The sequence below is a fragment of the Labrus mixtus genome, chromosome 7, assembly GCF_963584025.1.
Source record: "Labrus mixtus chromosome 7, fLabMix1.1, whole genome shotgun sequence".
Lineage (NCBI taxonomy): Eukaryota > Metazoa > Chordata > Actinopteri > Labriformes > Labridae > Labrus > Labrus mixtus.
In genome coordinates, this window is record NC_083618.1 from 23448891 (window position 1) to 23462154 (window position 13264).

At 41.9% G+C, this 13264-nt stretch overlaps 1 protein-coding gene across 7 annotated transcripts in view; it reads left to right on the forward strand.

Moving 5' to 3' along the window:
* ptprt (protein tyrosine phosphatase receptor type T) overlaps nt 1-13264 on the forward strand; it is a 292314-nt gene that overhangs the window by 115643 nt on the left and 163407 nt on the right. For all 7 annotated transcript variants that reach the window (XM_061041736.1, XM_061041737.1, XM_061041738.1 and 4 more), the window contains exons 9-10: nt 5033-5148; nt 5578-5758. In XM_061041736.1, the coding sequence (XP_060897719.1) occupies nt 5033-5148; nt 5578-5758 (297 nt within the window). The remainder of the gene's footprint in view (nt 1-5032; nt 5149-5577; nt 5759-13264) is intronic.

Below are 13264 nucleotides of genomic sequence, written 5' to 3' on the forward strand. Positions count from 1 at the left end.
TGCTTTTGATGTTGTGTGAAGCACTTTGAATTGCCTTGCTGTTGAAATGTGCTAATAGATAAACTTGCCTCGCCTTGCCTTGCTCAGCATCTCATGCATTACTCCTGTGAAAACCAAAGTTTGTCAATGAAAATGAAGAGGAATCATCTGTCTGGGAGTGAAATAAGGAAAGAGGAAGAGCGTCTGGAGTCGGGACAGTGGCACATATATTCATGATTGGAGGGGGCCCCCAATTAATTTCTGCCTCGGGCCCCAACAGACTCTAGAAGTAAAGTGAGTGATTGAGATGGTGGTGTGGGAGAAAGAGCACAAGAGGCAGACGGGAGAGACCGAGGAGGAGGACTTAAAGGGCTTAAAGAGTGATGCAGAACATTGAGAAATAAACAGGAAAAGACCACAAAGGAACAGTTCTAAAAATATGAAGATATGAGGCAAAAAAAAAAAACAACAACAAAGGAACAGGAGAGCGATGTAAAGCAGGATGGGGAGTGTAGCGAGGCAGCATGATTGATTTCCACTCCTCCTTTTTCCTCCTTCTTCTCTCCTCCCTGAAACGGCTCCCTAACGCCTGGATTAATGGCTCCGGTTCTGCTGCTCATTCATCAGGTTCAGGAAAGGCATCCCCAAAACACAACGCCTCACCAGGCTCTCGTCTGAACTAGATATCTACCTGCCATTACGTCCAAGAGAGCCTTAAGTACTGGGAGAGGATGGCAGGCTGAGTTTATCTCTGCCGGAGGACGAATCAGCGGGGAAAGGTTTCTAGCCACGCTGTTTAATTGTACCTTAAAGCAGACACTGAAGGGGAACTTTGAACAAACTGAAGGTTCCTTTAAAAAGCTGACACATATTGACAAGTTGGGAATGAGAACCATTTACTTCAACAATTCAAAAAACAGTTGGTGTAAGCAGCTTGGTACGAGAGCATCAGTGTAGTATTTATAGTCCATGTTGTATGCAACCTTATGCTATCAGGCCATTGACCAGCTGTAGCCTCTGTCGTCCTTCTAATGGACAAACCAAGGGCCACTTGTCACACCCGGTCCACCACAGGGACCACGTCTGGCTGGCAACATGACTCACTGTTTGGCCTTGTCACATTGCACGGCCAGCTGTGCCATCTAAACTGCCCTTTCACAGCCTGTGATCGCTAACATTGCAACCCCTGACCCATCCTGATTAATGAGGGATGAAGCATGTGTCCCTCTGGAGGTGCTGCTGCTCTACCTCCATGAATACAAAACTGACTCTGCCTTACCGTCCTCATCCATCCATTAGAGCGTTTATCCACTCACTGACCAGTTTGGTCTTTTAAATGCGTCCGTGCACAGATCCATTTTGTTAGTTTGTTTTTAAAGTTTGTCTTTTCATCTCCACACATCTTTATCAGCCTTTGATGTTGCCGTTTTAGAGAGTGCTGAAATTGGGTGCAAAGGGAGAGGTTGAAAACGGTGGAGCGAAGACGTTTTAGGGAGTAATGTGGACAGAGAGGAGGAATAAATCTGACAAATGGCGTGGTAAATCTGTTATTTGTCACGACCAAGGGCAGCCCGGGAGACACCATAATCGTCCCAGCGATGTAAACAAAGTTATAAGTCAAAACTCCTGCTCTCCTCTTCCTCCATCCTTCTTCAATCATCGCCAGCACTTTTCTGTCTCCTCCCATTCTTCTGCGATTTTCAGGAACTTGTGATTTGGACCCAAATGTAAGAAGCCCCAGTCTGATCAGCATTTAAAGGATAACACCCACCCAACACAACAAAAAAAAACCCAACATAATTTGGCAATCTGTTACGAGAGTCTCAACTGAGCCCCAGATTATCTGAAAGATTAGCTTCCACAATACCCAGTTTAAAGACCACTGGATTAAAGGCATTGCACTGGGTGGGTGGGGGTGGGGGATTAAAATGTGTTGTTTGTCTTGTTCCTCTCCAGACCTCGGAGCACAAATCTGATTTCGCTAACATGGTTTGTGTCTTTGCAGAAATGAGTCATAGCAGAGGGGAGCTTTTGATTTATTGCTATTCTTGGAGAAAAGCGGTGGTTTCATTCTCTCTCTCTGCGGTGCAGCGATGAGCGATTATGTCTCTGTAATTGCGTGCGTTCATTAGGAGGTGCATCACTTGATCTGTTTAAGCGTGCATAATCACAGGTTTGCTCTCTGGAGGAGTTCGACTCCTCCAAAAATATTTGTTTTTGTCCCTCAATGAAGAGCTGGAACTCAAGCTGTCAGCCTGTCAGTAGAGGTATCTGCTTTACAAAACTCATTTTCTTTTCATAGTTATGTTCCCAAATGTCATTGTCCCTCTGTTTTATATTTAGTTATCAGTCAATTTAAGGTTATGCTTGCAATTCTACACTTCTACAAGACTTAGGACCCTGTTGTGAAGGTTGGATCAGACGCCTTTCATTGGTAGAGCGTAGTGGGCGGGAGGGAGTGTAGAGCTGGATGAGAGAGTTCAGGTAAGGACGAGACGTTTCTGTGTCTGTTTTGTAAGCGAGCAGCAAGAGTTTTAAATTTGATGGGAGCAGTAACTGGGAGCCAGTGAAGGGAGATGAACAGGGGAGTGTAGTGGGCTGTTTTGGAGAGGCATGCACATGGTTAGAGATCACAATTTCAGGACACAGAAATCAGACACTGTTATCTGTAACCACATCGCCGCCACTTTTCCACAATCAGACAATGGAAATCTCCCTCCTGATAACCAGCTCTTCAGTGATTTATCATCTCAGAGTCTGAGAACACTGAGAAAGTTTGTGAATGATTCTGCTGCTCGGAAGACAAAAATGCAGACTATAATTTATTGCACATTTTGAAAGGAGTTTAAAGGTCAGTTTTGCAGTCCGAGTGCTGCATGATGTCGTGCATTTTCCCGTCTTTGAAGGCCTTCAGATCATCAGACTAACTCGCAGTTGGGGGGTCCTGTTTTCTGCGGTCAGTATGTGAAAGCATACTTCCTGCTGAGCTGACCGGAGGACTGGGTTACATGTCGGTTATATTACCTCTCCCCCCCCTGCTGCTCTCTTGGCTGCCAAATGTCAGTCTGCCACCGTCTTATCCAGGAAACTCCGGGATTCATTCTTTTAAGTAGAAACACAGACTCTTTAAGCCCCAGAGCACCCCGGGGTGAGCTGAAGTCTGCACCCAAACCCCTCCATGAATACAAAGAGCGTCCCGTCGTCTCAGCCGGCCTCTTAGACGGCTTATCCATGGTGCCGTTATCTAATCTGGTCTCATTAGGAATGATCGGATGTTTACACTAAGGAGCTTTGTTTGGAAAATCTCAAAATTAACTCAATTAGCTTCAAACAGAATAAATCAAAGCAATGTTTAAGTTTCTGTTTAATTGTTTGAATTGGATTAATGAATTAAGCATGAATCCACTTAATGGCGATCAGATAATGTATAAGGCTTTCTGCTTATTGCATGACATGTCTTAAAACACTTTACAGTGGAAAAAGTTTTGGGAACATCAGACTCTTATTTATGAAGGGAAAAGTTTTCCAGCAATAATCGGACAAAAAGTTGAGTTCTTACGTCAGTGCCAAACTCAATCCTCCCGTGTGCGTGTCTGTTGTGTTTTCTAATTTGGACTTGACTCAGACTGTCAGGTAAGTTTTTTTTTTTATTATTTGGAGGAGAACGGCTCATACAGCTTGTCTCGTTATGTGCTGACCTGTTTTGGTGCCATCAGCGGCTGATTGAAATTAATTAGGCAGACAGAGAGATCTGTTTGAACGAGCTCGTTAGTGTGCAGTCAGTCGTGGACGACAAACCTGCCCAACATATGGCTGCAACCACACTGTGTGTGTGTGTGTGTGTGTGTGTGTGTGTGTGTGTGTGTGTGTGTGTGTGTGTGTGTGTGTGTGTGTGTGTGTGTGTGTGTGTGTGTCTGACATAAGGCAAAGGCAGTAAATACCCCGCTTAATGTCCGCAGATCAATACAGATCCCTCTGTAGTCTTTGGCCTGGGATTTGGGGTTTTCCTATGTTGAAGCAGCGTGGCCTGGTGGTCAGACAGACTTAGCAGTTATAACAGGTTGAAACCTGTGGCTGATGAGGCATAAAACCCCCCAAATGTCTTTGATTATTGGGCCGGTTATAACAAATCTTAAAGCTCCAATCAGTAAGATGTGTAATGAGTGAAGTGATGAAGTGACCTTACTATATGATCAGACATTAAGGAAACATGCTGTGTTGAAGTGCTGGCTTCTCTGACAACAATGCAGCAGCCAGTATGTCCTCCTTCTAACTTTAGATTCTGGTCCTGAATGCTCTGGATTTGTTTGGACCAGAGAAGGTAGGCGGTTTTAAGGCACCCCCACACGGCCGTTTTGGACGCCCGTCAGTTTGCCAGATATGAGAGCAGTTATCAGGTCAAACCAACAGGTGTTGCAGTGATGGAAGCGGGCAAGAGAACTGGTTCAGATAGAAGTGATTGTACCCGACCTAAAAAACCTCTGCATGTTTCTAATAAGCTCCACGAGCAGAAACGTGCTCAAACTAGGATCAATATTGGAGATGCTTTTGAAAAATGGAGAGAGGTTAGAACGCAGAAAGGTTTACAGACCGATGCAGAGCTGGCTAAACACTGAAGCTTCAGTGTCCACCACATGGCAACCTGTGTGAAAGGAACACTCATACTTGTATTTAAAAATGTGTTGAATATCAGGAGGGATTTTAACAGAAATAGGAGAGTAAATATTTCAGCATGTCATTTGTTTAAAGAGCATACTTATTGCAGAGTTCATTTCTCCTTTTTTTGTAACTTGGCCTGCAGAGTAAAAACATTGGACCGACACACAGAAATTCAATATTATAGTATATTTAGAGAACAGAGGCTCAGCTCTCTGGTGCTTATTATAACTCCATGCTGGATATGAATGCATGGCTGATTTTCTTTAAGTCCTGTCTAGACATGAAAGCTCTGTTACTTTGTGTTTTCTCCCTTCTTCCTGGTTCTGAATGTATTAGCATATGGCATTTATTAGAGACTAACACATTTTTGGTTCCTGTCATTGTCTCCTTTCAGATCCGGTCCACGGCCCCCAAAACGTCAACGTGGTGGATGTTCGGGCCCGTCAGCTGACCATTCAGTGGGAGACGTTTGGGTACGCGGTGACTCGCTGCCACAGCTACAATCTGACGGTACGGAAACAAAACTGCAACTAACACAATGTCTGCTGTGAATACAATCGTAGGAACGCAAGTAACACTCTTGTTTCAATGTTCTCCGATGTGATGGAAGAAGGACTTTGGGGCAAATTTGACATCTTTGCAAGATGAAGTTTTTCAGTTTTTTTACCAAATCTCACTGTCAATGGAGCACTTTGTGGTTTTCTGCAGGACTCCTTCAAGGCGCATGTGGATGAACTTTTAAATGCACATGTAACAACAACACTGCTTTAGTCCCATCTATGATTTGCAAAACATGGACGTCACGCTGTTCTCTGCTCCACACTTGTGTCAAACCTTGCGGGGTTAAGTGCATCACTTAAGGGCCCGCTACACTTTAGCTTTGATTGTTTTTAACCAAATGACAGCTGGATAAATGTCACTCCTCTCTGTGTTTTGCAGGTGCAGTACCAGTACGTGTTTAACCAGCAGGAGTTTGCAGCGGAGGAGTTGATCCAGACGTCGTCACATTACACTCTAAGGGGGCTGCGGCCCTTTGTCACCGTCAGACTGCGGCTCGTCCTTGCCAACCCCGAAGGCAGCAAGGAGAGCGAGGAAATCGTCAAACAGACGGAAGAGGATGGTGAGTGAAAAAAACTGATTCAGAATGTGTAATGCCGTATCGATCCAGCCGACTGTACATCCTGCCAGTTCCTGACAGCTTTAGTTATTCCATCAGCTCAGCGGCCGCTCAGACTCTCTTTAGAGAAAGCCTCCAGCTCACGGAACATAATTTATTTCACATTTCTGACAGCAGCAACAGCCGTTTGTTCAGAATAAACAGAAGGACAACTGGCCATTATAGTCCGGCCCATGCTGTGTGATTGACGGCTGGTTTTGGCCACTGCAGTGCGGAGCAGTTGGAGACATAATTATTTAGTTCAGCACATGGAGACGAAATTCAAACAACAACAAACCTGCTGTTTAATTTAAGCTCGGATGGAAGGTTCGAAAGTGTGATTATTTTTTTGGATTAATCTGGAAATATTCCCAATCGGCTTCTTTCAAACTGTTGACATTAAGAGAAGATGCTGTTTCTATTGAAACATGTTGGCAGCTGTTTGAATCCCAAAAGCTTTGACGAGTGTTCTACAATCAAAACAGACAAATTAAGTAAAACTGGTGAAGAAGGTGGAACTTCCAAGCTGCTGAATAGCCAGCCTTGAGTTTAGAAATTGGTGTAAACCTCGTCTTTATGAACAAATGATTCAAATTAATCCTGAAGGCAAGGGGAAAGATTTCTGTTGGAAGCGTTTTGTTTTTTTGTTCTGATTGTTAAACAGTGTTTCAGTATGCTTAAGCTGATACAAGTACAAACAGTTAAGATACAAACAGACATGATCTGATAAAATACAAACCAATACAATACTATATGGTTTAGTTTGAAACAATGCCAAAAAATGTGATGATACAAACCACCCGGCACAACAAGATACAATACAACACTACTTTCTCCATAGGACATTTAGTCTTCCTTCTGTGGACAATAAATAACCCTAAAATGTTGCCCTGGCTATCCTCCACCTATCTGAAATAACCACCAGTCACACTGGAAGCACCCAAAACTATTTCTCTTAAGGTATATCGTTAAAATATTAGAAATTGATTGGTGGAAATCAAACCCAAGCAACAAAGAGTTGTTTTACTGGAGTTGCATTAGATGGAGGACCAGAAACATGACTTTTGACGCATTATGATGATCTCTCGTCTCTGATATTTAAGTTAACAGTCTTTTTTTGAAATACCAGGCAAACTCTCAAAAAAGACTCAAAACTGATAAACTGATGGGACTGCGATTACAGTTGTTAATATTTATCTTTGCCAGCCTTGGACCATGCATCTTTAACTATGATAAAAAATAACCGACTGAAACCGAGGCTTAAGAGACAAGGATAGCATTTAGATTCAAATTGAATCAATGATTGTTTTCTAGGTTTCACATTCAATCAATGCAACATCCTGATTTCCACCAATCAGCAGTCGAGTCTTCAGTGCGCCGAGCTTCATATCCTATACACCGCTCTGACATACTTTAATATCGCTCCAGATAGATCTGAACTCTCACGCTGATAATTATCTCAAAACAACAACACTGTAAAAGTCTGCTTCCTTTCCAGAGGGCTCCATGTTCTTATTACTTAGAACCGAGTGTTTGCCCCGCCGCGCCGCCGCTGCTAATAATTCATTGATGCTTCACATGTCTCTCCACAACACGCCTGTGCTGAGCTCAAATAGCTCGAATCCATCACAGTGAGGCCCGATAAGCGGGATAAAAAAATCGTTCTAATGATCCCAAATCTCTCATCTCTTTTCCCGGCATCCTCCGGGCTCGCTGTTCTTCTCCTGATCTCATAACTAATATCCTCTGAATTTAGCTTCTGGGGAACATCACATCTCAGCCTGAAGCTCGTACCTTTAGCAGCCGAACACACACACACACACACAACACACACTCACGCTCCGCAGGTTGTCTGAACCCTATAAAAGAGTTAACGCTGTTGGGGAGAAGCAATAGCTTTAGGGGAAGGGGAAAAAGCCTTAATTGTTTTGTTCTTAATTGTTTTTTATTTAACCGCCGTTAATCTCCTGGTTGTAATTCAGTAATTAGAGAACAGAACAGCAATTGTTCACGTGGAGGCTGATTGCTGTTTGTACCCTAATGGTTTTATAGTGCTCAGGCTCCTGCAGCTTCTCATTTTAATTCTGCTGTTGACAAAGAAATATACTTTAACCTATGTAAAGGGATTTACAATTAAGACAGAATGGAATTACTTCTTTTTCTCTCTCTCTCACACACACACACGCAGAGGATTTAAGAGTAATCTCATGATGAGAGATTTAATCAAATCCTTTTAAGTTGTTCTACCTACTGGAGGCTACTGTTATGAGAGCACACCGACAAAACACACACAAAGAGACACACACACACATGTTGTTCTTGGTAAGTGGATAAACAGCTTTGCACGAATCAAATTCAAACGCCTATAAAAAAAACATTAAGGTTACAGTAAGTATACATCTTCATGTTTGTTTTTCTGACCTTTTCCCCTTTAGCTCCGGTTGTCAATTTGAAGGCACAAAAATACACAGAGCGCAAAACAAATAGAGGCTAGCCTCTGAGACAAATGTCATGTCCACTTATACCACACACTTGCCTATTTAGCTAACCATGAAACACCTATTTGTCAGGTAGCTGTCATGTCAGAGGATTGAGCGCCGGGCATTTATTTATCAAAAATGTCCTGCAGGAAAACTAGAGTGTTCTCACCTCCACAGTACACAGCCAACCAAGCTTCCAATGAAGGGACCATCTGGCAAAACAACAACCAACCAACCAACCAACCAACCAACCAACCAACCAGTGGACCACCTGACAGACTGACTCACCAAATGACTCACTGAACTTTTGAACCAATCAACCAACCTACCGGCCAACTCACCATCCCAGCGGCACACTGAGCCACAGACCAACCTGCTGAACGACTTAACCAACAAACCAACTCACAAACTCACCAACCGACCCACTGAACTATTGAACTAACCAACTGACCAACCCACCAGTAGGCCTAACCAATCAACCAACCAAACAACCAACACACACACAAACTCACCAAACCACCGACCAACTCACCATCCCAGCGGCACTCTAAGCCACAGACCAACCAGCTGAACGATTTAACCAACCAACAAACCAACTCACAAACTCACCACATGTCCAAACTAATCAACCATCCCACCAACCAACTGACACACCAAATGACCCACTGAACTATTGAACCTAGGAATTAATCAGCCCATATAAAACCCCACAGTATTGGAAAACACCTACATTTAAAAGTGATACTGGTACCTGGTACTAATACCTGCACAACATGTCTTTGAAATATATCATGATGCAGATAAACCTCAATAATAAGAAGAAGATATTCTCCATTAATCGCACGAGGGGAAATTACATTTGGACTCTGTTATTGAGACATGCTACACACACTGAAATACACACACATGCACAAACAGGATCCTATAGACTAATGGCGAGATGTCAGAGTGAGGGTTCTGCACATGAAAGAGCACCCGAGCAGGGTTTGATGTCTTGCTCAAGGGCACCTCAGCAGTGCTCATGAAGTGAACTCGCACCTCTCCAGCTACCAGGCCAATTCCAGACTGGGTCCGCACCAGGACATGAACCGGTGACTCTCTGGATCCTATAGCAAGTCCTTACAGACTGAGCTAATGCCGCCCCCAATACATAAACTAGAATGCTGTTTACTCACAGGAAGTGTTAGCACTGACCCTGAATAGCTGTGGAAATCATGTGTAAATATGTTGTTGATAAAACCAGCTTGATCCAACTTGTTTTTATCTCTCCGATTTGATATCCTGTCAGCGGTTAAGCACTTTTCAAAGTCAAACAGCAGATATGAAATATTAAACCAAATCCCCGTGTTGGTGACATGTTTATATCCTTATAAATATCCCCGCTGATATGAAAGAGAGAAATATCTTGTCGTTCAAAGGACAATCACAGTCAGTGAGATTTAATAATCCTTTTATGTTCAGAGCAGCGAGTCTTTGTAACATCACAGAGGAAGAAAAAAAAAACAACAATCACAGACAGCAGCTTCTGTTGTTTCACTCTTTATACTTTTTCAAGGCTGTCACTTTAAAAAAAAAAGAGAACTTCTTCAAAGTGCGGCTAGATGTAGACGTGAACTTTCCTTTATTTACTTTTAATCCGTTTTAACCAGTTAATTGGTTCAGCCCGCGGCGGAGCAAGGGACGTTTTAGGTGCAGTTCAGATAAAATAACTAAACGCATTAATGACAGACTCACTGGTGTTCATTTGTGATCTGCTTTCTTTGGAGCTGGAAGCTTAAGGTTAATTTGAAAGGGATGTTTCAAATTAATATTCCAAAGGTTCTCAAAGATTTGTCAAAAGATAACCAAAATATTTCATTAAACAAAAAGGCAAAAACAAAGGTCCAACAAAAAATTCCACAAGGTGAAAACTTGAAGATTGTGATATGAGGGAGGGTACATTGGGGAAATCAGACACAGGTAAGACTACCACACAGGTGAAGACAATCAAGGAGATCAAAATGGAGGGAAACCAGACAAAGGGAGGAGTAAGACAAGACAAGAAACACTGGGGACAAAAATTACAAAATAAAACAGGAAACACTAAAGACACTCAAGAATGTAACAGTAACTATACAAACAGGAAACACAAGGATAAGTACTACAAAATAAAACAGGAAACACTAAAGACACTCAAGATTGTAACAGTAACAATACAAACAGGAAACACAAGGATAAGTACTACAAAATAAAACAGGAAACACTAAAGACACTCAAGATTGTAACAGTAACAATACAAACAGGAAACACAAGGATAAGTACTACAAAATAAAACAGGAAACACTAAAGACACTTAAGATTGTAACAGTAACAATATCTGGTTTCTTCATTGCAGAGTTAACATGTTCATAGAGATGAAACTGTTTTTTCAACATGTTGAAAACAACACGTTTCCTTGACGTACACGTCTGCTTTAAGGAAACAAAAACGCAAACAAAACACTGACAGCAAACACTTCTGATTTCTTTTTTTAGAAACATACCGTCTGCTCTGAAATCATAAACAGCTCTAACAGATGTGTTCTGTAATCCTCACATCAGGATGTGTTATTTCATCTTAATCCAGCAGCTCTGATTGTAAATCCTGCGTGCCTCCTTTTCATCAAGACGTGTTTTTATTTTATTCTAAGACAGCGATCAAATCTGAGACAACATGACTGAGAGATTTCTAAAAACACACTGATGTAACTCGGATTACTTCATGTTTCTACATGTGGACACATCAGCACGTTATAAGAAAATGAAACGTCTTACAAATGAAGGCTCTGCTATTTTCCCACAATGCTGCTGCATGAAAATCCATTTGTTCATGCTGCGTTACCTAATATAAAGATATCTGCAACCTCTCTATAGACCAGTCTGGAGTCCACTTTTGAAGCTCTCTGTCTCATCATGAAGCGTTTTTACTCTGGGTGGACTCCAGATTTTACATCGTAAAAAATAAATAATTAAAGAGTAAAGAAAGAGTTAAAAAGAGAAAGATCAAAGCACTACAAATAGTGACAAAAATGCATAAAGAGAGAGAGAGAGAGAGAGATGCTTTAGTAATCCCCCGAGGGGAAAGACATTTCTGTCCTACACCTTCTCATCTTTTGTTCCAGTTCACCTTCTTCCTCTGCACTTAAATATAAAACTCTTAATGTGGCTGAATATATATATTTATCTGAATAAATCCCAAATAAATCTGTAAAAGAATCCTCTTGTATCATGATATGAAGCAGTGAAAAAAACAAAACACGTTTTGACATCAATCTTCAATTTGCTTCACGTCTGATGAAGCTACTGCAAAAACTTTATTTTATTTTATTTAACCTTTATTTAACCAGATAAATAACCCATTGAGATCAGGGTCTCTTTCACAAGGGTGACCTGGCCAAGAGGGCAGCAGCACACGTCATAAAAAGCATTACATGATAAAGAGACAGTTTACAAACAATAAATTAAGAGAGAACAACAATTTACAATGTGCAAATTGATTTACAGGTAAAGTGCAGAATCTTGATCACAGATTACAATTCAGAAACAACACAGGCACTGTCCAATTGTCTCACGTTTTTTATCTTTTAAGATCGAGCCAAAGGCTTCAAGCGAAATGAGATCCGCCATTTTCAAGTCATTTTGGAGAAAGTTCCCTGTGGAGGGAGCAGCAAAACTAAACGCTCTTTTTTCCCGAGCTCAGTGCGTACACGAAGCACAGACAGTTTAAAGACATCACAGGAACGCAAGGCATAGTGGCTTCTGGTTCTTTGAAGGTCTGAACATAAATAAGAAGGCACCAAACCAAGAAGAGCTTTATAAATAAGCTTCAGCCAGTGTATATGCCTGCGCACCTTCAAAGATGGCCAATCTGAGTTAGTGTACAGGTCACAGTGATGAGTGAAGCATCTACAACCAGTCAAAAATCTCGACGCACAGTGATACACGGTGTCCAATGACTGTAAACATTTGGCCGAGGCGCCCATGTACAGTACATCTCCATAATCCAACAAAGGAAGAAAGAAGTTTCTTTGCTCTGAGGGAAAAGCAGGATTTATTTCTGTAATAAAATCCCAACTTCACTTTAAGATTAGAGGCCAAATTGGCAATATGTGATTTAAAAGACAGATCACACTCAAGAATAAATCCCAAGTACCTGTAGCTTTTGACAAGCTCAATTTCATTTCCTTGAGAAGTTAAAATCAATGGGACATTTGTTGTTTCTCCACTTAAATGTGAAAACAACATGAGCTTTGTTTTATCAGTGTTTATGACCAACCTTAGTTCCCTCAAAACGAGACTGGACAACATTGAAAGCTAACTGCAGAAAGTCAAAAGCTTGCGCAACAGATGCTGAGCAACAATAGATGATAGTGTCATCAACGTGATACATGGCATTTGACAAATTTTCACACATAACACAAAACTGTTAACAACTAGGAGAGAGAGAGAGAGAGAGGTAAAGAGAGAGCGAGAGAGAGAGAGAGAGAGAGAGGTAAAGAGAGAGAGAGAGGGGTAAAGAGAGAGAGAGAGAGAGAGACAGAGGTAAAGAGAGAGAGAGAGAGAGAGAGGGTGAGAGAGAGAGATAGAGGGTGAGAGAGAGAGAGAGACAGACAGAGAGAGAGAGGGACAGAGGGTGAGAGAGAGAGAGAGGTAAAGAGAGAGAGCGAGAGAGAGAGAGACTCCTTTATTGTGCAGCATTAAAGTTAATCAACTTGTGATTAATGCATAACAGCTGTCCTTACCTTTTCAATGAAGCCTTGTTTTCTTCTGTCTCAGGCCCCAAGGTGAACACACACACACACACACACACACACACACACACACACACACACACACACACACACACACACACACACAGGGGTAGGTCTTGTGAGTCATGCTGCATGGTCACACACGAGCTGAAAGCAGCACGCACATGTCAGAGTACACACTGAGTAACAGAAGTCTCTCACATTCATTTTTACACACACAAA